The following is a 27229-nucleotide window of genomic DNA, read 5'->3' as shown; positions in this document are numbered from 1 at the left end:
ACCAACTGTACAATTAAGGAATTTTATAGCCCTATAGTACAGATGTTTTTTTCTAGACACTCCAGGTCTTGAAACCCAATCTCAAAAAGAAAAACAGAGAGGGAGAGAGAAAGAGATCAACAACATACAGGACTGGCAGACATCATGTTGGGGGGAGGAGTTAAACACTGACGGGTCCCTACTGTATGATTCCAGCTAAACAGGACCCCCCTCAGGCCAGCGGAGGGGTAACGACTGGAAAGCGGGGTCCATGGTGTCACAAGGTTCAGTTTCTTGAACTGGGTGCATGTTAAACAACTGCCTTCAATCTGAAAATTCACCAGGCTATGTACTTAACTTGGGTGTATATCACGTATACCTCAAAGATTTTAAACAGTGTGGGGGAGTGAGGATGAAGTAGTAGCTTGTCACAATGGTGGGGGATTTAAGAGTTGGAAAATTTCAGTGCAGGTAATAGAGAACAAGCTTAGTAACAAGAATTCACGTAAAAAGCGTTTGTTCCAGGAACTGAAGGTATGACCCACCCTGAGGTGGGTCATAGGAGACCATAAACAGTTCTACCTTTGTTCCTCAGGAGGACTGCAAGCAATTCAAGATGCTATCTGAGCCCCTGTGCTCCAGGGTGGACATCCAAGGCCCAGGACACAGATAAAGACCACTGCCCAGGACACACGTAAAGAGTCATGGGGCAACAGAAGAAAGAATGCTGCAGGTTTTATCTGATTAACATTTCCCCGAATTCCAAACCCCTTACCTACAACTTGTCTCTTCTCCTTATACAAAAGGTCAGTTTAAAATGGAATGTAAGATGGTCTGTTAGGGTAAATAACCAATGTTTTCAGGTTGCCAGCCATCTGAACAAAGCACCCGTAAAGATTCAACCCCCTGTCGCTACCTAGTGGTCCTGGTCATGACAGGCAGCCCGAACTGACTTTTTCAGTTTCAACAGAGCAGCCTCCATTTAACTGAGACCGTGGAGATAGGACATGTCCACCCTTTAGAACAGTTTAACTTCTCTGGGCCTCATTTTCCATCTTAACTGAGGCTAACCACATACTTCATAGGGTTCGTTTAAGGGTTACATGAGAGAATGTTTGTCCACAGCCGGGTGCCTGGTACACAGAGCACGGTGATCCAGAGAAGCAAACGGATGTCCTACAACCCAGTCTCTGCCCAGGGTCCTCTCTCCAGCTCAGGGCAGGGTGGTCCTGTCTGACAGGATGCAAACACAGACAGTGCCCAGCAGATCAGTATCTGACGGACCCCTCCCCTCCCGCACTCTCTTCATCTCCTCCTTTGTCAAGCTGCCTAATACAGAACAGTCCCGTTGTCAAGTCTGACCAGATTCCTCCAGCTGCGCACGCTCTGGCCATCTCCACAACACCTGCCATTTCACGTAATACCCGCTCCATCCCCAAAGCTCCCACTGCACCATCAGTACCATCCCGTCGGTGCCCTTTCACTGTCTTCGCTTTGTTCTCACAGACCCAACCATTTACTTCCCACCGACATCATGGGCCCTCATAACAGAAGCCACAGCGGGCAGGGCTTTCCCCACGAGAATGTGAGGCGTGGGCCCTCCCTGAGGAGGGGTGTGCCCCAGAGTGTGACATGCATGTCCTGTAAGACTTACGACGAGAACATTTTTAAGATGAACATCAAGGCAGCATACTCAAAAGAAAAAAAAAAGTACTGGGGTTTAGGTGGGGGGAATTCCATCCGCTTTCCCTCAGTGTCCCAGAAGGGGTAGACTGAGATGAGACAATCGTGACCCATTCCTCTCAGAGGGGTCAGCTGAGAGCCTACTGCCATTTCAGATTCCCTTTGGGATAACTGTTATATACCAGTTCATTCTAAAAGGCACTGTTCTTTGCCTAAAGATATAAAATTTTAAAAGGGAAGGAGGCATGAACAGTCAGAGGGGGGAAAGTCTAAAACCCAAATGGAGCTAAGAGTCACACACAAATGCTCACCAACAGGCCCTATGCATTTTGAAAACTTAGCTGAGTGTCCTAGCAGCCTAGCACCTTCTGTTTTCCTAAAACGGAGGAGCTTCACTCGGTATGAAGACCTAAGAAAACAATTTCCTCTGTGAGGCCCCATAAAGGGAACACTGTGTGATAGGGCAGAAGATAGCCTCACAAATACTCTCCTTCTCACGTCCCTGTTCCCCGGGGCATACACACTGATCACTCAGGAATGAAGGGACCTGGTATCTGAAACCTCCTTTCAGATGGCTGAGCAGAAAGGAAGAGACACGGACAAGCGGGAGAGAGAGGAGGGAGGGGTGTGTATGATGTGGGAGTGGTATGATGCTAAAATCTGGTGAATTTAGGTGAGAGCAGAGGGTGTTCATTGCACTGATCCATCTATGTCAAGGATGTCCAACTCATGGCCAGTGGATGGCTATGACTGCGACCCAACACAAAGCATAAATTTACTTAAAACATGACTTAATTACTAAGCTTTATATTAAGTTTTATTATTGAGATGTGTACATTTCCTACATTAGTATGACAAACTTGGGACCTGCTCGACGATTTTAAAAGATTATCAAAATGGCCCCTGTATAACAAGGGTTATTATGTGAGGACTTGTTTTGCTTATCTGTGGTGGTGGATATCATGAAAATTATGCACAGGCCTTCATTTATTTATTTTTTTGCTCATCAGTTTTTGTTAGTGTTTGTGCATTTAACGTGTGGCCCAAGATGACATTTCTTCTTCCAGTGTGGCCCAGAAACACCAAAAGGTTGGACACCCCTGGTCTACATTTTAAATGACAAAGACTTAACTTGGTAGGATAAAGGGAAGAAAAGGAAAATGCTCTTACCCCCAGGGCACAGTGAGTAACAGGGATTCTGAAACGTCATCTCAAGGTAATTAACCAGCTGAATTCACTGCCCACCGTGATCTCTCATCTCCATTTTCCTGTACTAGCAATGGCCCTCAGAATCCTAGTTGTGGGTTAAACAGTACGTCTCTGCAGAAACCATACAACATATCAGTTCTGCAAAAGGCTGAAGTACAGCGATGAATGAAATGTGGTACTGGGAATGGGGGCGGGGAGCAGTGAACTTGGAAGGGAAATAGCCTCCTTCTGTGACTCCCAAGTGAGCTGACAGCATCAATACCTTGTCAAAGATGAAAGGGTCGAACACTGAGACGTGCTACTACCTTTCCTGGGGGCCGCCTCCTCACCCCTGAAGCTCCGTGTTTAGAAATCCAGGCTCTCCTTTTTCTTCTCTTTGCTCTTTGCTGCTCTAGCAACCAAACCCACGTAAGCACAGGTTAACAACAGGAAAAAAGCTAACTAATTACAAAGTTTTATTACAAGGTTACTCAAATTATAAGTCCTGTCCAATTGAACCATACTATTAAAAGCTTGTGTTCTTCCGATTGCTTCGACTTACATAAATTAGAGTGAACGGGACTGACCATGCACTGAATACGGAAATCCACTTTCACTCTCAGCTCCCTAACACACGTCTGAGAACAGGAGCTAAGACTCCAGTCACGTGAACTGACGGTGATCAGGGTAGAGCCTGTTTCAAGAAAATGGATCTGTACTTTGCGCACAATTTACACCGGAGAGTTTAATCTGTTGTCAGAACTCAAACACCTCAAAAGAGAGCCCCAAATTGAACAAATTTCCTAACATTTTCTGGCATTTTACAAAGACTACCACTTACTTATGTGGCTTGAAGATACCCATGCTGGTGAGAAAGACCTTGAATGGTACTCCGGAATCACTCCCAATTATCCCCCGATTTGCAGAGGCTTACTAAAAGGAGAGTTCGGTAGTAAAAGTCCCATCGCTCTGTCCTCTCACTGACTTCTCTTGTTATTTAAGCAAAAGAAGAGTTTTCAATGATAAGAAAGCTGAATTTCATTCAGAGGGGACAATGTGAAATGTAAGCAACATGGTGGGTACTTCTAAGGAAAATCATTCCCTTCAAAATTCAAAGAATAAAAGACGTTTCTACACAAAGAACAAAGAAAAGGCCGAAAGAGACAATAGGCTTTGTAAAAAAAAAAAAAAGAATTCTGTGAAGAAAAGGAAAACAATTAAAAAAATGACCCAATACCACCCAAGTGAATACAAACAAAAATATGTAAAAATACGTACTCCTCACACTGATAATTGCACTCCTAGAGGTTTCTCCTGTAGATAATATAAACTATTGCTAAGATTTGTGTTTTGTGACTTGATTTGCAGTGAGCAAAAGACTAGCAACGGTCAATAGAGAAAGAGTTAAAAACAGTGCGCCCATTTCATGGAATACTTTAGGAGCACTTCAAAGGAATGAGGCAGCTCTATACCCACTGAAGGGACGAACCCGTGAAATGCACTGAGTGAAAAAAACCAAGACACAGAACAGCATGTACAATGTGTTCCCATCTCTGTGTATTTTTTGAAAGCGGACAATATTGGCATATTGTAACTGCATAAAATACATCCAGTATTTTACAGAATAATATTTATTATTAATTATTATTATTTAGTTTAGTTTATTATTATTAATCTGTAAAGTATTACAGAATAATAAAGTTCCTATGAAACTAGTAACAGTGGTTATGTCCATGAAGATAAACTGGGGTGAAGGATAAGACTCACCTTTCCCTTTTACATGGCTTGAATTCCAAATGCACCAGTTATTTAGTGTTTAAACCTACCTTTCCTAAAAATACAGAACCTCTTATGTTTTCGGTTTTAACACAGAACCTGAGCATTTCCCATCAGTGAAACACAAGTCTCAGAGGATCTCCGCAAAGTGCAACGCAGAAGGCTCGGTGCTGGGGACCAGAGATGAGCAGTCAGTAATATTTAACAATGGAACAGGGGAAAGCACACAATACATACTGGGGGAAATGCCAGTAGGATAGCCCTGCTTGTCTTCGTCCACAGATTAAACCCACCACCGTGCAAAGAGATGCGGCAGCCTCAGGTAGGACACGCTGAAGGAGCTCTCTACCTTACAAGTCAGCAAAGCCTGTCCTGCTCCCGTGCCCCCTGCAGAGCAGATCACAGGCTGGATAACCTGCTACTCCTCCACTCACCACCCTGGGCAGCCGATCCACCAGGAGGGAACTTTTCTACATCTGACCTCTGCCTATCCAAGCCTCTAATATCAATTATTCCTCATCACTCACCTCAACCTCTCCTCTGGCCCACCTCACTGGTAACACCAATGAACCCACTTTTTCCTCCAGGTTCCCCTTCCATCCCGACCTAAGTGGCTAAGACCTGAAACACGCATGTGAAACATTTCACATGAAACACGAAGGTTTCACAGGCTCTGCCACGGGAAGGTCTTCGGGCTCTGACTCACTCCAGGGGCAGGTGAAGGGCTCCTCGACTCATTGGTAAAACGACAAAAAATCCCACTAAGGCCAGGAAGGTAGATTGCTATTTTGGACAAATTTATTGTATATTTACAGTCCCTCCATCTTCATTCCTTCTTCAACCTCCCAGCCAAGTCAGGAAGTTTGATTAACAAGCAGTAAATCTTTTTGCCACATCTGAATTTGGAAACAGGAAAAATGTTGGCAAAAACACATCCCAATGAAAATCTAAAAAGAAATGGATTAGAATGTCATTTGGGCAGGCCAAGCATATTCACCTGAACCAAGTTGTGGACCAGCATGATCACTGGAACAAAAACCTATTCCCACCCTCACAGGCAAGTGCGCCAGGACGGCTCCTTGAATCAGACGCTCTAAACACCCAGGGGTGTATGTACAGAAGCTACAGGGTTAGAAGCACGGCCGTGGCCTCGGCACATCCCACATCCTAGAAGACAGTCTTCCTTATTATGTGGTATTTTTAATAAATGTAACTCAACAAAATTCTTATATGATTTAATAGGTATACCTCTCATACAGGTCAGGGGGGAAAATTCAATTTTTAGCCAGGGCACCTGTTTTTTCTTTCAGGGAGGAGGTGCAGAGTACAAAGAACAGTCTACAAATCAGGAGACCTAAGTTCCAAGTTCTTCCCCTACTACTGGCTACCAGACTGTACTGAAGTCATTTGATTTCCCTACCATTTGGAGGGGGAAAAAACAAAGAGCATTAAGACTAGCAATAAGTGACATTTTGGATGTTCTCAGCTCAGAAATTTTAAGACAAGAAATAAAGCCAAAGAAAAGGTCTCTTCCCTTCAAATGCACACCTTACATCTTTTACTAATGGTTCAGACTTTATTCCCAAACTCATTAGCATCAGAAGATAGACTATAAACCCTGTTTAAACTGGCCCACCTACTTCCAGATCCTTCCTCCGGCCACATCCAGATCGTACTTGGACCACACTCGTCTTTCAGTCCCTCAAGTTTACCATACTTCTATTGCTTTCAAGATTTTTGCATGGCCTGTTCCCTCGCGACCCAGAACAGGATCTTACCAATCTTCTGCATGGTTAACTTGAATTCATTATTCAGCCCACCTGTCACCTCAGGGAAGCTCTCCCGAGCTGTCCCAAACTAGTTCCATGCCCCCTGTTCATATCCCCTGAGAACCATCTGCATATTTTTTCATGTACCTTCCACAATTTCAATTCTGTCACTTGAAATTCATTGTCTAATGTCTATCTCCCACCCCCATCCTGCCAAAATATAAGCTCCAAGAGGCAGGACTGTGCCTAGAGCCTAGCACAGTACCTCACAGACTATCCTCACGTCTGTGAGGTCAACAAAGATGACTGGCTAAGTGGTCAGTACAAAAGCAGATTAAATTTAAGGTCCAGAGCTTTAAACCTATCTTTAAGCAGGGGAAATGGAAAATACTGCAGAGTGAAATAAAACCACCAGATAAACCGAGTTGGAAACTGACCAGGAGAGAGAAATCGTGCCAATTAAACTCAACTCTACTTAAGAAGGTTCTGGAGAGAGGAAAAGGCTACAATAATAGTATCCAAAATGCAAACAATTCAGTAATTGATGAATTCATCACTGGAGATTTATCCAAATTCAAGATCTTATATAAAATACAAAGTAAAAGTACAGAGAAAGATGGGGTGGGGGGAAAAAAATACCAGGAGATGTGTTTCTAATATTCGACTATGAATTCAAGTAGTTTAATTCATTTTAGAAAAACATCATTACTTCTACGATGTCTTCTGATTTCTCTTAAAGGCTCTGTGCATCATTTAAACAAATCACAAAGTAGTCTATACTACTTTTTTTTTAAAATAGCAAATACCGGCGTAAGGTTTATCATAACATCACACCAATATTCCCTGTAGATTATAAGTGACATTAAGAAAACATTAAAAAACAAAACCGTGGCTTAAAAAACACCTAAAGCCAAGTTAAAAGGTAAGTGACAAATGAGAAAGTTTTTTGCAAATCAAAATTAGAAAAAAGGACAAGAGAGAAAGGATAAAAGACCACCGTCCCAACAGACAGATGAGGAGGACCATTAACTAGGCATTCATAGAAAGAGAAATGCGAACGCTCTTACAGACATATAAAAAGATGCTTACCCACCCACCCCAGAGAAATGCCAAGACTATACCAAGATGCCGCCTGTCAAGTACAGGCGGCAAAATCCAAGTTGTCAAAAGCATGACATGGGGTCACACATTCTCTCTCTCTCATATCCTGCTAATGGGAGTATAAATGAATACAAGCTTTATGGAAGGCAATTTGGCAACATCTATTCAAATTACATGTGTATAGGACATCTGACCCAGCAGTGTCTCTTCTAGGATTTTACCCCAGAAAGGTGGTATATGTATCTCAAAGTGAAGGAAGTCCTCTGGGGTCAACTTGCCTAGGTGTGAATTCTGGCTATGCCACTCTCTGGGGTATGATTTTGGGGACATCGCCCAATTCTCTTCGGGCCTCAGTTTCCTCATCTGTAAAACGGAGACCATAAGACTGCCTACCTCACAAGACTGATGGGACTGAGCCAATATAAGGAAATGGTTCAAGAGAGCATTAGCCAATGCAGTGTACCTCCTTAGATACATACTCAGCCACATGCGAAGTGGTCCATGTTCAAAGTTACTGCATTGTTCAAAGTTACTGTAACACTGTGAGACCAAGGACTGAAAACAAATCAAACGCCCAATGGTGGGAGACAGCCACACAATGGTTTACCATGCAACTGGGGAAAAGAATGAGGAAGTAATCAACGTACTATTAGGAAAAAATCTCCAAAATACAATTAGGCAAGAGAGGGGGAAAAAATCCCCACAGAACAAAGAATCACCTACACCTTTTGCACAAAAGGGAAGAGATAATCATATCATGAGACACTTTTCCTACTCAAAAAATTCAATTAAAAAAAATAAAAGAACACTGCAGAGGTAACTGTGCCACGATGCGGGTGTTAGGTAATGTTACGGGGTCATTCCTGACACTGTGCTGAGCCTGCCATAAATACAAGGCTGTCAAATCGACAGGCTGAACACCTCAAACTTACACAGGATTATGCATTATTTTCTTATTTTTTATGTCGATTATATCTCAATTAAGCTGGAGAAAAATAACTAATGGGGGGGGAGAACATTTTAAAAAGCACAGCACTTTCTCAAGCCTCGGGTAAAAATATTATGCACTCACAAATGTGTCGACCACTGATGCCCAAACTTTGTTCTCGGTCAAAAGCAATGTAAAAATTACCCCAGAATCTAAAACAATACTAATGTCCAGCTCCTATTCCCAGACGGTGAAGGTGTGAGCTCAGGTATCATGACTGGGAGTTCTCCAGGTGATTCTCATGGACAGCAAAGCCACAGACTGAAAGGTGAAAGGCTACTGACAGAGGTCGTCAAATTATACCCACAAGGAGCAACGGCTTCAAAAACAAGCACTAAACCACCACTGTCGCTGGCCCCCAACTCAGCGGGCCTCTTTAAACACCAGCTGACACAGGCAGGTGAGAGCAGAATCATCTGCACTGTCCCTGGAGGTGACTTCCACAGCTGGGACTGTCCACATTTGTCCTCCTGGACACGTCTAGGTGAAGGGCTTGTCCCTCCTGTCCCGACTGAGGCTTCATTTCCCACCTGTACTGACCCACCTCACACAAGTCCAGCAAATATTTGAAAAACTCCTGCTAAAAGGACACTTGCTACCTTTCACCTCATTCCCCTTCATGAATTATGGTCACAGGGAAACTCAGTCCCCTCTCCTCCTTCTCTGCCACGGGGCTGACAGAGTGGAAGTAGCCCAGGCCTGAGAGTCAGGCCATCTACCTTGTACTCCCACTACCCCATTTACCCACTGTTTCCTGGCCAATAATGCCACGGCATTTCACCTGAGCCCCCGAGATCCTTGGTCTGTAAGGCAAGGCTCCCACCACCCACCCCAGAGACTTGCTGCGAGACTGAGATGAAATGCTGAAACCACCCTATACAGATGCTGCACAAGCTACAGATTCCAGGGCTGGAGATTCTAGGCAAAGATGCTTTTTGGGGGGGTGGGGGGGATGTCCAGAGAACATCTGTTTGCACACACTGCCCACAGCTTCTTGCGGGGTGCTCTCCAGACCTATGTGGTTTCACACAGCAGAACTTCTAGAAACCCTACACATCAGCCCCTGTTTACGGAATAATTCCTGCACCACGCCCATCAGATATTTCCCAGCTAAAATCAAAGGATTCTTCCCTTCAGATTTCTTTGAGGCTGAGCTGTAAAAGTCAAGATTCTTGCCCCACATGCAGGCGGTGACGGTGATGACCTTCGAATCATGCTGGTGGGACCGCCCTGTGTACCGTCCTGGGGGCAGAAGCAGCATGACTGGGATGCCTGGGGGACTGACACCAAGAAGCCTGACGGCAGGTAAAAGGTCCCGAAGCATGCTGGCAAAACACTGGGGAGAGAAGAGATTAAGATCAGGAGCCCCGCAGTCTCAGGGCCCAGGGGTAAAGGCTTAAAGCAGAGAGAAGCAAAGGCAACCTATCTGATTCCAGAAAAGCCTTTGCTGTTTACCTTTCAAACACAAATTTACTAGGGAAAATATTATTTTTTAGATGTAATAATAGCATGAGGCTTGTGAAACCCTTCTCAGAGATGCAAAATGAGCTATAAATGAATCAGCTTTAAGACAAAGCATGTGTTGATAACTGGAGAAGCTGGGTGGTTTGTACGTTTACTTTTTTGCCTGTGTGAAAATGTCTATAATAAAAAGTTCGCAAAACCCTCTATCATCATAAAAACCAATTTCACAGCAGGGGGATGTGAGAAACATATTCTAACAGCATGATCAAGGGCCAGACGTTTGGGGCTCGGAGACAAGGCCACTAAATCACGAATGTGAGCAGTTATTTCTCCTCCCAGTGTGTGACCATCCTCATCAGAGCCCTGGGTGCACAGTGGGACCCAGGCGCCAAATGTAACTGTCGCCGGCTGCAAACTCCCTCCTGGGGCTGGCAAGGCACCCCGAGCTCTTTACCACGTTGTACAACCCCCACCTGGCTTTCTCCTACGAGAAAATTCAGGTCAGCTGTGAGTGACAGCACGGACACAGGAGAGAGTGCTCTGCGGAAGGGGCTTCTGAGGCCAAAGAAGGGTGGGAAAGACCCCACGTCATCAGTTCAGCCGCTCAGAGCTGCCTGTGATGCTGAAAGTGGAGCCTGCTGTTTCAAGCTTTGTCCAGGCAGCTCCTTCCTGGCGTGCCCTTCACTCACATCCTCTTGGGGGAATAAAAACCTACAAGTCTTCCAACATTCTGTCATCTGTGAAGTGTTCGATGACCGCCCAGCCAAACATAGCCATTTCCTTTTCATTTCTTCCTGAGCCAGTCCTGGTTCTGTCTGGTCCAAGACTGTTCCACGGACCTTCCCCTGCTCTGCTACGTAGGATGACCTCTGCAGATTGTGTTTCCCAGTTCCCAAAAGTCAGCTAAGTTCCACCTGAATTGAGCCAATGAGAGGCACTTGCAAGAGTCTGGAGGATGGGAAGGAGGGTGTTTCTCCCCTTTCTTCTCCACCTGGGGCAGCATTTCTGTCTCAGGGCCCACCATCATTCCAGCTTCCTCTGGGTGGCCCCTGCACCTGGGCTCTGACAACACCACCTCCCCCTTTTGCCTCCAGAGGGTGTGGGGGAGTGGTGTCCTGCCTTTCAAACCACCTGGCTGCCTCACAGCACCTCCCAGTGGGTTGTTTTCTCAGCAACTCCACCACTGGGGTAGCCAATTCCCTGGAGTAAGTTCTCTCCCTCTCATTCCACATGGTTTCTATTTTCCTGTGTGACTGGTCAACTTACCTACCATCTTCCCCTAACCATGGTGGGCTCACTGCTCTCTCACCTGTCTCTCCCACCAGCCTCGGAGCTCCCTCCCAGCAGGCCTGAGGTATTCGTTGGCCTCTGGGTGCCCATACCCCAGGGTGGGGCAATCTGTCATTATTCATCCCAGCCTTGTTCCTATGAAGGCATCTCAAGCACACAGTGGGTGCTTAGAGGTGCCTAAAAACTGCTGCGTTAAATGAATGCCAAGGAGACCTCATCATCTGTATAAAAGTTAGAGAAAAGTCACAGGGAAAGAAAACTCTTGGAAACCAGACGATCGCGGTTCGATTCCCTGTCAGGGCACATGTCTGGGTCGCGGGCCAGTTCCCAGCAGGGGATGCACGCAAAGCAACCATACCTTGATGTTTCTCTTCCTCTCTCCTTCCCCCTTCCCCTCTAAAGCTAAATAAATAAAAATTTAAAAAATAATAAAAAAAACTCTTGGGGACACATTTATGGGCAAAAGAACAAGCCTTTTGAAGGGAAATCAATGATAAGGGTTCACTAGTCACGACTCAGAGACACTGCCCACATGACAGGGCAAGGACTTTGGTCAGGAATTCTAAAAACAACCAACCAAACTGTGCTGTATTCTGAATTACCACAAAGGATTTCACAGGCCCTCACAGCTACCAGTGGTCACAGAAATACAACACAATGGGTGAAAACTGGGGGCTCCAGAGCCTGAGGGCCAAATCCTGGACCCAGCACCCACCAGCTGAATGACCCTGGCAGGTCAACATCTCTGTACCTTGGCTCTCTCAGCCTGCAGAGTTGCAGGAATTGTGCCCTGTGGCTTTGTTTCAAGAGCTAAACCAAACAGTGTGCATTGGCTTCATCGGTCATTATAGCTCCAGGGGTCTCAAACTGGACCACCCTCAGAGTGGGAAGTGAGCACGCATGTGACAGCCACAGAGGCGAAAGCCACAGGGACAGGTGGTGCCCAAGACAAGCCAGAGTGTCTGCGCCTTCCCTAAGATGTGCTCTTTCCAAACAAGGTCATTCAAAACTCTGGAGCCAAACCACTCACCTGGGGCCGAATGCCAGCTGCCGGTTTGCAGCCCCTGCATTCTAAACAAGTGTTCTCCAAGAAAGGACAAAGCCAAGACCCCAAAAGGATGCAGGTTTGTTGCCTGGCCCCTCAGACAGCAAGAGACCAAGAAGCCCTGTTCTCCCTGAGCCATTTTAGGGTCCAGAGGAAAGGAGAAATGAAACAAGAGGGCTGGCAGCACGTGGCCCGACAAAGGGAGACACCTGAGACACGCAGGCAAAGAGGGCCTTCGGGGAGGAAGAAACAAGGAAGTGGCTGGTGGTCGGACAGAAAGAGTGAAAGCAAAGGGCCAGCCGCTTTTGCTCTCACTTTGAGGATGAGGAGGTGACGTCCTGAGAAGACCCCGAAGAGCCACGGTAAGGAGAGGGCACTTGGTTGGCATCAGGAAGGAAGAGAAGGGGAAAAGGAAGAAGATGGGCAAGACGCAAACCCAGCTTCACTGGCCAAAGCAGGAAAAGGAAGAGGTGCTGAATGCATCCTGGGGGCTTCCACAAGTCACATCTTTCATCCTCAAAACCCGGGAGGTAGGATCAAGATCCCTTCACAGAAAAGGAGGCGTGGTGGCCCCGAAGTCAGGTAACTTGACCTATGATTGCAGAGCTAGGAAGGAGCAAAACTGAGAATTTTCTAATCCTATGCGTTTGTGTTTATAAAATACAGGATGCCCAGTTAAATCTGCATCTCTGATAAACAATGAATAATTTTTAGTGTACGTATGTTTCATACAACATTTGGGACATACATACCCTAAAAAAAACTATTCAGTGTATCTGAAATCTAAATACGGCTCCTTGTTCTGTTATTTGCTTGAATCTGGCAACCCTATCTGATTTCCAAGTATGTCTCCACTATACCAAGTTCTCTCAAAGAACCCTGGGGTGCAATAACAGAAAGTCGTTGAGTAAAACTGAAAGGAAGAATAATTCACACAGCCTAACAGAGGCTGCTAATCTGCAACACAAAATTGAAAGCACAAAAAAAACAAAAATGGTGAGCAGTGGACTCCACAGGAATTTGGGAAATACAGATAAGAATACACTGGACTTGTGAAAAGCATCAAAGCCTACTGGTTTTCATTTGTGGGCTAACCAGTGAATTCCAATCACCTGATCACGTCACCCATCAGGTACCAGTGACCAAGAGGTGCAAGGCTCTGGGCCGAGTCAGAACCAACCAAATAAGGATTTAAGTCATTGGTGCCAATCTGTCTTACCTGAAAAAGAATTCAATGGGAAGGCATTCCCAGTAGCCTTGGAGGGAGGCAGGGAGAAACTAAGGTCTCCTTCCTGGTAGTCTTGGCTATCCCCCCCCACCCCCTACCCCTGGTGGGCAGATGACAGTGGGAGAGCTAAGGGCATTCCTGGTTCAAGATCACTTACTGTAACCTGTGTACTTACCATGCCAGCGGAGTCCCTGCATTCCACACACTGTCTCTCCTGCCTCCTTTCATGATACCAAAAGGCTTCACAAGAGGACAACAACATCTTGACATACCCCTAGTGAAAAGCATGTTCCTTCAACCTTTGAAAAGTCCCCAGGCTACCACTTCTATTGCTAGAGAGGTCCAGAGGCAAGAGATAGAAAAGAGGTCACTTGAGTCCCTGCAAACAGACCTGCTCCCCCCTCCCCCATTCACAAGCCGGGGCTGTCCTTCTGTCATTTGGGGACTGTAAGAGACACTCCTGCCAAGTCAGCCAATGACAACCCTCTTCACGTTTTGGTTTCTCTTCTTTAGACCAGCAGTTAAGCAGAAGTGGTACCTGTGTCTCAGCCACCCAAGTCTGCTCTCCAGCATCCACACCCCTGCAAAACGGGGTCAAAAGTCACAGGACAGAGAAGCAGGCTTTGAATGGCTGCTGCCCACAGGGCTAAAAACAGAAAACTGGGAAGAGGCACACACTGGCTGTTTTCAAGAAATAATGAAAGGAACCCTGCAACCAACCTACAGGGAAAAACAATGGATCTTTTAGGAAATGTGTTTGTCTCCCGCTGTCCTCTTACTTTCACAGGGCCTCACAGGCCAGTTTACCCCTGACTCACCAAGCCCTAGGAAACGGGCCGAGTCCCAGGCATCCGCAAGTGCCAGAGAAACGCAGGCCCTCAGAAGCCAGGCTGCAGAGCTCCCCAGCCTGAGGTCTCGGCAGTTTGGTGCTTGTGGCCTCCACAGCCCCCTCTCGGCTTTCCAGAACGTATTTTGCTGCCATCATCTGACAGGATAATCAAAAATAGTTTTTGATTATAAAATACGTTTCGGAGAACAATCCAAAGGTTTGGTTACTAATAATGGCCCTGTTCTCCCCGCCCCCCCCCAGCTTCATTTCTTCCCTTGAATTCGGGTTCTTCCTGAGTAAGGGAGGCACGCCTCCTAATGCCACGACCTCCAATTACCCTTCACACCTCCCGAGAGAGAAAGGAGCCCTCCTTGATCACGGTCCCAAGGCCCCAGATGTAGTCTCATCCCAGTTCCTAAATATGGCGCTCTGCCTAGCATACAGCAGGTGATCAATTCACGTGCTGAAAAAAATCCACTATTACTGTGCTGGTCGGACTATTTTTAAATAGGGGTTTTAAACCAAGTACTACAAAGAGACCGACTCCAGGCTGGGATGGGAGCCCAGACAGCAGCGCTATAAGCAGAGGTGGCAATCTCCTGGGGTACGTGGGACAGGAAGACACCCAGGCCCCACGACAGAGTGGGACAGCACCAGCAAGGGGCGCACGGGCTGCCCCCCAGGCACTGAAGGCACCCTGTCCATCACTGTGTCTTTTCTGAGGCAGAGAGTTTGTGGCCTTGGAAACGCTCCGCGGGGCCTGGCATCCCGAGAATTTGCTGTGGTAATGGGGCAGCCCTGACTAAAGTCACTGAAGGAACTGAACAGTGCAGAAACAACGACAAGGAAAACCGCCTATACATGAATGTCTATCCCACCCTCCCGCAGGCTGTGGCGCCTCGTGCCGAAGCTCTGAAGCCAGACCTGGGTTCAAACTGCAGCCCCAACTTTCATACCCTCTCTGGGCCTGAATGTGCACGTCTGGACTAACGGCTAAATGGGTGCCGATCACACAGAACGATGGGGAGGGTTACACTGAAGATCCACGCAAACCCCTCCCAACAGTACCCGTCCCACAGTAGGCACTGGATAAACACTGGCTGTGAACACAGCAACCCGAAATGATTTGGCAGTAGAGCGATGCTGGTAAAATAAGAACTGTTATTCATTCCTTCAAGCTTTTCTCCAAACTTTCATAAACTACGGAATATTCAAAATGCTATCAAGGAAATCAAATGCTCACAACACACTCTTTTTAAAGAGGCATCCATCATGCATGTGGCGTCGGGGCAAAGGCCCTTCCCCTTCCTGGAGCTCAAGCTGCCACTGTGGACGGATTACTCCTCTCCAAGGCTCTTGCACCTCCAGATAACTGCTCTACGTGAACATTAGAGGCGGGGGAAGAAAAGAAGAGGCACCAAACCCGGAGCTGATGGGCTGTATATGTTTGCTGAAGAAACCAGACGTGTGACAGCCAAGAAGGAAAAAAAAAACTAGGTGGGAGCAAGACATCAACAACACTTTCATTAAAAGGCTTTAGGTCCAAATCCATCACTCCAACACCTGGGCATCGAAAAGCAGCTAGCTGTGTCTGTAGATCAGAGTTAAGTTTCACCTTCAAAAACCAAAAACAACAATTAAACTACTAGGAACCGAGGTTAACGGGGAGCTGGGGGCAGGGGGAAATGAGTTATTGTTGAATGGAGACAGAGGGTCTGTCTGGGATGAGGAAAAAGTTCTGGAAAAGGAGAGTGGAGATGGCTGCCCTGTACTGTGAACGTACTCAGTGCTGCTGAATTGTATCCTTAAAAATGGTTAGAATGGTAACTTTTATTTGTACATATTTTACCACAAATTTTTAAATCACTAAAAAGTCACTGACCCTATTCTTTGGGACCTAAGTTACTTCTATATAATTAGCTATAGGCATTCAAGTTTCAAAATGATTTGAAATGGTTAATACACTTTCCAAAAAGACATGGAACTTTATCATAGTACTCAGATCAGTGCTTTGAACCTAAATGGGTCCAAACCTCTACTTTATGGCATATATACTTAAAATTGCACTCTTTGGTTAGTAAAAGCATTAAAATCATTCAGCTGATCTTCCCCTCTCAAATTTTAGTAGCTTCTATAACCAGAAGCTACTAAATGAAGCAAAGACACAATGTTTTGACTCTCAGCAAATGTCTTTGTTTAAATAGATTAAGGCCTGTCCAATGAAGAACCAAAAAGCAACAACAAAAAAACCCTCAATCGAATAAAAGTTATTATTTGAGTCGGTGTATTAGGACAATTGGGAAAAAAAAAGTCACCACTTACATGCCAACAATTTCATGAATTGAGAAGCTCTTTCTATAATAAAACACCAAATACATTTTGCCCAAGACTATTTTAGCCCTGGAAGTCAGTTTCAAAAAGCAGGTAACACAAAAGACTGTGTTCACTCAGGGGAGCAACACAGGGCAGGTCTGAAGCAGACACAAGATTTCTAGGAACCTGCTGCAGCTCACCGGAACTCCACGCTGCTTTCATTCTTTCACTTTCCTCTTTCCTTCTAAGGAAAACTTTTGAATCATGACCTGTCTGGCTGAATATCCCCACCCTGTGCCTCAGTACCGAGTGGCCTCATTTGATCCCAAGTGCCCTAAGATGCCCTGGAGGGTATTAACCAGATCACTCTGGACACACACCTGGCACCCAAGGACGACTTGATCTGGAACAGATGCGTGGGAGATTATCCTGTCAATCACCACTGCTTTAAAGAAAATTAAAAAATGGCACTTTAACTTGCCCATAAATAAGTATCTCTAATTTTCAGATAAGAAGCCTTCGCTTTCCCAGATTTCACGCTGAAGACGAGAAACTTTCAGTGAACCCAACAATATCCTACGAGAGGAACGTTGGTCGGCCCCAGAATGTAACAGAAATAGAGGAAAAATCACCTAGATAATTTCGATCCACAGGCAGATGTAAAGAATAATATTAAAGCATGAATGGCATTTCTTTTCAATCATCAGCACATAAAAAGGAAAATTAAAAACAAACAAAAACCTCCCATGCTACCGTGACACAGACACACTGAGCAACAGCTCTCCCCATCTATGCCTCGCAGAACAAACTATAAGCTAATGAAACTGAGCGAACACGACACACTGTTTTCCTTAAAGGTATTCACAAAATGGATGAACCTCCTTCCCGAAGGTGGAAGGTAATGCAGCCCTCCCAGGGCACCTCTACAGGAGCACATCTGAACTCCGTTTCTTGCTTCCACTTACATGTTGGTTATCTCTGTACTTCACGACTCCCTGGACTGGAAAATGCTGGAGAAGGCAGGCCCATTTCCTCTACTCTGAATTCCCTACAGCACCCAGCCAGGGCCAAGCTGAATGAAAGTCAAGTGCAATCCTTGGCAAGCTGCTGGAGAAGCCCTTACATTCCTTCTGAATATTTCGGAGTATCTGGAACACAGTCAGCCCTTCACAAGTACTTGTAGGTTGAACCCTGCCTATTTCAGGCTGTATTTGTCACATACCATTTTGTGCCTTCCTGAGGAGGCAAGGGAGGGGGGAAAATCATAGAAAATTTCCCAGCGCTAACCATGCGTTATAATAAATTGAAATCATTAATCTATACCCCACACATCAGTTCTAGGGACCAATAATAAGGAATGGGGTGAAGTTAAACCTAAATAACCATCCATCAAACTATTAACCACCCCCCCCACTGCCTTTTTTTAGCATTCTCCCTAGAAGAGAACACCTATACGAAGTGAATTTGCAATCAACTGGTACGAGTACTGGGATAAAATTCACACCTGTGGGGCTTGACAGCCCTGGGGAAGAAGGAAGAGCCTGAAAGTTACCACTACTCCAAATCCGGACGACTAGAAAAATCCTGATTTTGCAAAGCAATAGTTTCCCTGTCAAGAACATTTCAACCACCACCAAGCAGGAACGCACCTAACCTGGGAACATTTACTTCCCCAGCTTTAACAAGGATGTAATCTGCTTAAAAGCAACTACATTGATTGAAAACAAAAAGCAACACCTTACCCAGGAAAGGAACAAGGCAAATGATTGCTACTTCTTTGCTCCTCCCAGCTGTAGTATATAAAAAGCTCAGGTCAGTATTTCTAGGTGTAAATGCAATTATCTCCATAAGACATGACTTGAGGAAAAAGAACAAAGAAAGAAAAAACCCGTGTATACTGTGTGATGCTATAGCAAACTCCCAAGCCACACTCTGCAGGCCACACGTGGCCACACTGTCCAAGGACTCAGCAGATGTCCCGACCTTACTTGCTGACACTTCTTCCCCAGCCGAAGCTCCAGGTCCTTGCACTGACACATCCTCCCTGCCGTGCGTGGTCCACAGCTGTTCCCCAGAGGCGGCTGTGGGGCATTTCAACGTTAAAAAAAGTCAAAAGGGATGCCTGGAGTGATGTGTCAACAGGAGCAAAACTGAAGTTGCAAATATGAACACTTCTAACAGAGCCACTTCTTCCCCTAAGCCTTGCTCAAAAACCCTTGGCAAAGTGAATCTGAAGAAAACTGTCAAAGGTGAAATGTATCACGAACTCTAGGTGTATGCTACAAGGTAGCCTACAACATCCTGGACAGTTGGAAGGTAGGAGCTGGGGGCACACACTGATTGTAGTTGTCCCCCAAAGTATACAGTGTATCCATTCATCCATCCAGTCTGTTCAACAAACTATGGAGAGGATGGTGTTTGCTTGCTGTTGTTGAGGACACACACAAGAGAGTGACTCCAGGAGCACAGGTCAGGAGACAGTATTGCTCACCCCGGTAATTTAAAAAAAAAAAATCCCATGCCTCTGGAGTCAACCCAAACACTCTACTGTACCCAGGAACTGAGGAATTGGAGTGAACCGGGCAAATTCTACATTCCCCCCTGAAAAATGTACACATCCACCAGGGCAGACCTATGTGATAGGAGCAGCAGGGTGATAGATGGCCCCTGTGGGACGTGAATGGGTGCAAAACCAAGTGGGTGGCTGGCAAAGAGGCAGTGCCGGTAGACACTCGGGAAGGGGAGAGGCACAGTCCACTTGGAGTTAGTTCCAAGGCAAATGCAAGAGTGCAAGGGGAGGAGTCGGGAAGAACAGTTAAGGACACGAGGTATATACCCTAGGACATGACGTAGGTATCCTAGAAGAGTAAGAGAAACCTGCTAAAATGAATCCCAACCAGCAGTTCAGCCCAGTGAGAGCTTCGAATGGGAGGGGTGTGTCTGTGAAGCCAGCAGGGGCCAGGTCATAATGCAATGTACACCAGAAGGATGTTTACTTGTTGCAGAGGGCAGTGGGGAGCCCCTGGAAGTTGCAAAGCAAGCAGTGGCCACTCCAGGGTTTTGTTTTACACCAGTCTCTCTGGTTTTAAACAAGAGTCATCACAAACCAGACACTGGATATTCTCTGAACTGGTCCCCGACCCAGCAACATAAATAAGGAGAACACTGTGAAAGAGTACCACCTCTACTCAGGTTTTGTGTTTTTGCAATCATACACAAAGAGATTACATGAAACACACAAAAGGAACCTACAAATGTAAAGAACTTTAACTGCAAAAGAAATTTAAGAATAACCTCTTGAGGAAGACTGAACCTGTGCACGATTAGACCTAACTGCGAGGTCCTACTTTTCTCAAAGTTGTGTCTAAAGAGGAGTGTTTCCATGAAAATCTTAAGAATTTTTTTAAACAACAACAACAAAAAAAACACACAATATACCTCTTTACAAGGGCAATGCTGATCTGCTATCTTCAGAAAGTCTGCCAAAATGAAGTCTTTAAAATGGAAAATGGCATATTAGGCTTCCAGGGTAAATAATCCAAAATCCACAACATTAACTATATGGTGGCTTTTATTGGTTAATGAAACCATTACACTGGTAATGTTCAAAATAGCCAGGTTTTTCTAATCATGCCATACCAACATGTTTTTCTATTATATAGCTTCCAAATGCCTTTGTATTTCTGTAGTTCCATAAACTTCTATGATGAAGGACTAATTTTATGGTTAGAAAGATACCTAATAGTGCCTTTGCTGATGTGGCTCAGTGGATTCAGTGCCAGCCTGAGAGCCAAAGGGTCGCTGGGTCAATTTCCAGTCACAGCACATGCCTGGGTTGCAGGCCAGGCCCCCAGTAGGGGGCATGGGAGAAGAAACCACACATTGATGTTTCTCTCCCTCTCTTTCTCCCTTCCCCTCTCTAAAAATAAATTATATATACTTAATAGTGATTTATAATAGCTTTTATTTTTGAACCAAACACATGCTAAAGGTCTTAACATGCTGTACTCTGAGAATACCAGCAACTAGTCCAGCACATTGCAGCCATCCACTTCTGCCCACAATTGCATTTCCTCACCTTCTCAGAGACCACCACTCCTGAATACCTCTCATAACAATGAATTAGGTCAGAGGTTCCCAACCTCTGGGCTTTGTACTGGTACCAGTCCAAGGCCTGTCAGGAACTGGGCTGCAGAGCAGGAGGTGAGCTTGAATGTAATACACTTTAATCATCCTGAAACCATCCCCCCAATCACGGTCTGTGAAAAAGTTGTCTTCCGGGAAACCAGTCCCAGCAGTCAAAAAGGTTGGGGACCGCTGAATCAAAATAACCTCTGACTCTCACCCACAGTACACGCTGGTTAGAGCTAACCCAACAGATATAAGCTACTCAACAGGGTGACTGAGCATCTGTTTTTTTGTTTATTTTTTTCGCTGCAAAGAAGAACTCGTGATCTATAATCAGCAGCCTGGTTCCACCGCTGATTTACTAGAAGAAATCGAAGAAGCACTTGACACAATCCAGCCCATCTCTAATTCTTCAAAAAAAAAAAACCCACTAAGGCTAAGCTCTAACTCCCAGATGCACTTGCAGAAAGGGACAAAGGGCCTCATACATCTGGTTCTTCCCCACAGATGATATTTACCTCTACATGCTGAGAACGCAGACCCAAGGAACTAGTCCTGTACGAAATGGGTAGGTATATTGATCAGAATAAGCACTTACGTACGAAAGAGAGAGAAATGACCATTAGTCACAACCTTCTTCTGGCCTTTGAACTTGGCTCCAAAAAAAGAGGGCATAACAATGAGACACCGCTACACACCTGTTACAGTGGTCAAAATTCACAACACTGACAATATCAAATGCTGGCAAGGAGGTCAACCATCAGGAACAGCTTTGCTGCTGGTGGGAATGTAAAATACTGTATACTACAGTCTTTTTGGAAAGACAGTTTGACAGTATCTCAACAAAATAAAATACTCTTACGGACAATCCAGTAATTGTGCTCCTTGCTATTTACCCAAATGAGCTGAAATCTCCTGTCCACACAAAAATCAACATGCAGATGCTTATTACAGCTTTATTCGTAATTGCCGAAACTTGAAAGCAGCCACGTCCTTCAGTAAGTACATGAATAAACTGTAGAATATCCAGATAACGGAATACTATTCCATGTTAAGAAGAAATGAGCTATTAAGCCATAAAAAGACATGATGGCAACTTAAACATCTATTACTAAGTGAAAGAAGCCATTCTCAAAAGGCTATAATACCGTGCAATTCTAACTCTACGACATTCTGAAAGGGCAAAACTACGGAGAGAGCCAAAAGATCAGCGGTTGCCAGGGGTTAGGGGAGGATGGAAAGGCAGGGCCCCAGAGTACATTTAGAGTCCTGTGTCTCCTCTAGGACTCCACTGGATACGTGTCATTATACTTTTGTCCAAACTCATAGAAGGTACAACAGCGAGATTGACCCCTAATGTAAACTGTGGACTTCAGAGAATTATGATGTGTCAGGGTTGGTTCACTGGTTATAATACATGCACCAGTCCAGTGGGGGATACTGTTAACAGGGGAAGGGACTCAGGGCCGGGAGTACATGGGAAATCTCTGTACCTTCCATGCTATTTTGCTGCAAACCCAGAAGTACTGTAAAACGTAAAGTCTGTTAAAAAAAAAAAAAAGGAGGGCACTTCTCTCCCCTCCAGGGTGTGGCTAATTAGCTACATACCCTCCTGATCGCGTTCAGGGAAAAGACACCCGTAATCATCTTTCTGTGCTCATGAACATGACAATTAGTATTATTAACTAGAAGAACTAATAATAGCCAGGAAGGCAAGTAACAAGATTATGACTCCATGTTTGCTTCAAATGAACTAAAACAGTGAAAAATCTAGCAAGGCCATCACTGAACTGAGTATCTAGGCCTTGTCACAAATTTCCCAGGCAGCTACTAGCAAGGGCTATGTTTAAGTTAGTGTCATCAGGGGTTCTTAACCTTGACCTAAATGACAACACAGTGTTGTTCAAGGGACTCCTCACATCCACAGACCCATTTCACGTAGTCACACATTCTTGTCATAGTTCAGTTAACAAAACTTTCAAAAGCTTAAAGGAACCTCTCTCTTCTCTGCATTTGCCTTATTAACACCTGCCAAGTCCTAGGGAACAGGTAAACCACAAGCACTTTTATTTGTCTCCCTGAATACATTCATCAGAGATTAAGGAAGAATTGGGAGACTTCTGGTACTTGTAAGCTGTCATCTAAAACAATGTTTAAACTTTACTCGTAAGGACATTTCACAAAGTACATTTGGTTGGATGTCAGTTTCAGCTGAGGGAAGTGCTAAGAAATAAAGATGCCACCTCACACACTCTTTAAGTGTTCAGAAGGCCTCTGATCTTATATACCAGGAATGAACATGTTTACATGTTTGTCCCTGCAAAACCAACATGTTTGTGTACAGTTTACAGACCTACTTATAATATGGTCAAGTGTCAAACAGATAACCCTTTCATAGTATCTCCACTCCACGTTCTCCCTCCCAAACAAATAAAAACAGCCTGAATTGCTTACTGTATGCAAAAGGCTAGAGATTCTGTTTCATGTTTTACCACTTTCCGTGGTTCACATTCTCCAAGAGACCCACCCTCTCATTTACTAACTCAAACCTTAAATAAACTGCTTCTACCAGCTCCCCCCTCATCTCAAACCCTCACTCAGCAGAGACATCAAAGAAAGCTACAGAGGAGGCTTGGAAGTGGCTGCCTTTGGAAAGTTATCCCCCTTCCTATCAAAGGGGCATACTTCAAGAACTTTACAGTTCTAATTCCAATCACCAGGGCTGGATTTGAGCATGCAAAATGTCTTTGTACAATCAATTTCTATTTAGGCTGCCAATCACACTGAAACTTTAGAGGAAACCTGCTTCCTAAGCAAATTCAGACAACCATCCAATTACCATGTGTGAGCTAGCATTAGGGGAGCAAACACACCCATTCACACATAAACACTCAGTCCACCACTGAAGACTTTCACAACACGGGGGCGGGCATCATAAACTCGCCCCATTTCACTTCTAGAGTGTGATCTTTGACCCATCCCCCAACTCGTATCTCCATTCTGAAGGTTCAGTCTAATCAGCTATTGTGCGGCAGCTATGGCAATTAATTCCTTTGATTTCTTAACGTTTTCTTCTCTGCTCCCGGCTGGGAAACTGTTTTGATCTGAATAGAACTGTCTGCATGGGATTCTGCATATTAATGATGTGGCTAGCTGGCGAAGATGTTAGGTGAGAGCACTCAGTGTACTTTTTCCAGTTATGTTTCGCCTCATCACAGCTATAGTGGCCTTTCTAGATGCCTGCTACGAACATAACGCTCCTCGGAGCAGCCTCCGGGAGCCAGGTGGGAACAGAACGGACAGCCTGTCCTCCTGGCAAGTACCTGGACTGAAAAGCAAAATACCCCCGGACACTTCATCACCAATGAAACGACCACATGTATGTACGTCTTGCTCGGCAGGGGAGTCGCCAAAGTCGCTAACCTTTCACCCTGGTTTCTGGCTGTTCAGGCTTCATACTTTCACTCTGTTCACACCAGGGTAATAAGATGCTGCATTCTCCCAGCTGTACATCGCCTCCAACATCCCCCACCCCCACCCTCCCCACCAAGGAAAGGACTTCCAACGAGGTAGTAGCATCAACTCCGGTACCCGCCCTTCCCTCTCGATCCTGGCCAGAAAACTCCACTTCCCGGATTCCCGGCCACTCTCTCCCGCCCCCTCCCCGGGCAATCTACTCAGCGCCGTTCTAATGTCAACGAAGTGCCCACCCCAGCTGCGCACGCCTACCCCATGCACCCCAAGCCAAGTCCCCGAAACAGGCCCCAGCTTCCTCCCTCTCCCCTAGGACAGGGCACCGAGATTCTGGACGCATCCCTCAGTCACGCTAGGACTGAAAAAGTCCCACCCCGCCCCCCCAGCCACAATGCCAGCCTCTAGCTCTGCCCGGGAGGGGCCTTCTCTCCAGAGGTGAAAAGAGAGCGTGGGTACGTTGTCCCAGCAGCCTTCTCCCACACTCCGCAAGGGGCCTGAACCCCCAGGGAAGACAGACTGGCGTGGCCCCGAAGGGACACCTCCCTCTCCCCACCCTGTGGAGGCCATCAGGTCGAGAGAGAGAGAGAGAGAGAGAGAGAGAGAGAGAGAGAGAGAGAGCGAGCTTGCTGTGGGACCCCGGGAACCTCGGGAGACCGGGGCTGCCTGGGTCTGGGTACGGCCTCTCCCGGGGGCGGGCGGAGGTCCGAGCTGCGGCGCAACCCCGGGGGACACTCACGATGGTCACGCTGGCTTTGCGCAGGTCGCGGTTTTCCTCCTGCAGCGCCTTGCACTTGAGTTTGTAGGTTTCCAGCTCTATCTTCAGCACCTTGTTCTCCTGCTGCAGCGAGGCCAGGCGGTTGGTGAGCTCCTCCAGACGGAAGGGCGAGATGACAATGCCCCCCGATTTCCCACCACCGCTACCTCCGCCGCCGCCACCACCGCTGCTCCCGCCACCACCGCCCGAGGTTGAGGAGCAGGACGACTGCATGGCGGCCAAGCTGCTGCTGTTGCCCCCCGCCCCATCTGTGTCGCTCTCGCTGGCGCTGTCCGCCATGGCCGCGGCGGGCTTAGGTAAGGAGGAGCAGGGAGACGGTGACGGCGGAGGCGGCGGCGGAGGTGGAGGTGGCGGCGGTGGCGGTAGCGGCGGTGGTGCTGGCCGCGGCGGCAAAGGCTGGGCTGCGAATGAGTGGGCGCGGGGCGAGCACTGGGGAGCGCCGAGCTGGGCGCCTGGCACCAGGGCGCAGACTCGGAGCGCCGCGCGAGAAAGAGAGGGAGCTTCCCGCTGCCAAGGGACCTCCTCTACCAGAGAACAGAGACCCCGCCCGGGCTCGGGCAGTATTGCACTGAGGCTTGCTCCAGCCGGCCTGGCGCGCTTGGTAGGCCGCCCAGCTAAGCTATCCGAAAGCTCCGGGACCCGCCAGCCGCTGCCACGGGCCCGCCTACTGGCGTCCGCCAGCAGGCTAGGGACGCGCGGCCGCTTCGAGAAAGCCAGTCCGACCTCCACTCCGACTGTCCGCTGGCCGCACGTGTTCTGAGGGAGGGCCTCAGAGCCCCCTAATTTAAACCCAAGGCTGCCCAGCCTCTTCCGGGCTCTTGCCCGCCCCTGGGAAAAGGAAAACCAATGCCCCACTAGCCTTGCAGGTGCTGGGGACACGTGGAGAGGTCAGCCGGGTTCCGGCAGCCCGCCCTGGACGAGTCTTGGCCCCATCTTCCGCCGACTGTGTGTGCTCTTGTCTCCCTCTGTCTGCTTCAAACATGCACACAGCCCTTTCAGTTTTATATTAGTAAGCCTGACGGGGAGGTATTGAAGAGCCCGAAGAGAACTGTAAGTTCCCCTGCAAGGAGCGGAGTGGGGTGGGGCGAAAGAACACCAGCCACAGGTTAACCTCGTTAACAAAGATTTGCCGAAGACCACGCCACCTTCTTTCCTCCCCTCAATAATTTAATAAACCCCACTCAGCTCAACTATTAAACAGGGTGCAACTTTTTTTTCTTTTTCTATTTGCATCTTGCAAACAGTGCTAGGATACGTCATGTAATAGGATTAAGACGCTAACATCTAATCCGAAAAGGAAAAAAAAAGGATAACACTTTTTGTGGATTGAAAGTCATCTGTTTAAGTGCCAGTTTTCCAAAGTAACCGGAGAGATAAAATTTTGTCACCGGTTACTTTTAATCACCACAAATAGTGGTGATTAAAATCACAAATAGTGGTGATTAGGTAGGACTACAACATAACCATCACCTTTCCTTTACTATAGTCCTGCCCACTCCTAGAGAACTTTAATAAATCAGAAATTAAAACAGTTACTCTAATATGGTCTAATTCAGGGTTCTAGTTTTGAAGCATAAGAAATTTAAAGTGAAAACTTTTATCCTCTCTCTCCCCTCCCAAAGGACTTGTAGGAAATTGGCAATTTAGAAGATTCTAAACACTGTTAACACAGAACGGCTTTCACATATGTATAAAAATTGGAAAATGAAACTGACCAGACTAGTTATATTATCCAAGTTTAGTCAAGGGAATAACAAACATGGAAACAAAAAATACAAAAAAAAAACTAAAATTTTTTTTCTATTCCTTTAAACTTTTAGAAAAGTTTATAATGTGTTAAGAAGTATAAAGAGGTGGGGGGGAAATGATTTTTGTTTCTACTCCTTCATTATCTTTAACCCTATATTTGATCTAATGATTAAACTGTTATTCAGTGGCTATTGGAAACTGCTACCTCGGGAAAAACTAAAACTCCAAGCGTTCCAAATGACATCATCTTTTTACCAAGATGGCTGCTTCTAGCAGACAGCTCAGAGCTGCCAACCGCAATTAACCCCCAAATTTCTCCTGTTTTTTATTTTAGTGCCAGAGAACCTCTGAATTCGGTCAGGTCACCCGTGGATGTGTGTGAAGCCGGGTGGAGGTGGGGGACGGGGGTGTGGCTATACTGTTCAGAATCGTGTAGCCAATGTAATTGTT

At 46.2% G+C, this 27229-nt stretch overlaps 1 protein-coding gene across 2 annotated transcripts in view; it reads right to left on the bottom strand.

The window, feature by feature from the left end:
* The window catches only part of CCDC6 (coiled-coil domain containing 6), a 107310-nt gene extending 81306 nt beyond the window's left edge, over positions 1-26004 (bottom strand). The window contains exon 1 of one of the 2 annotated variants that reach the window (XM_037062738.1): positions 24992-26004. In XM_037062738.1, coding sequence (XP_036918633.1) covers positions 24992-25309 — 318 coding nt within the window. In that variant the 5' untranslated portion in view covers positions 25310-26004. The remainder of the gene's footprint in view (positions 1-24991) is intronic. The other variant, XM_037062737.1, reaches the window with a different exon arrangement.
* Positions 26005-27229: the final 1225 nt, after the last annotated feature.

This window comes from Sturnira hondurensis, unplaced genomic scaffold (assembly GCF_014824575.4).
Source record: "Sturnira hondurensis isolate 20B ecotype Veracruz unplaced genomic scaffold, ASM1482457v3 Scaffold0014302, whole genome shotgun sequence".
In the NCBI taxonomy this organism is placed as follows: Eukaryota; Metazoa; Chordata; class Mammalia; order Chiroptera; family Phyllostomidae; genus Sturnira; species Sturnira hondurensis.
The sequence above is the reverse complement of the archived record's forward strand: the minus strand, read 5'-3'. Positions and strand labels throughout refer to the sequence as shown.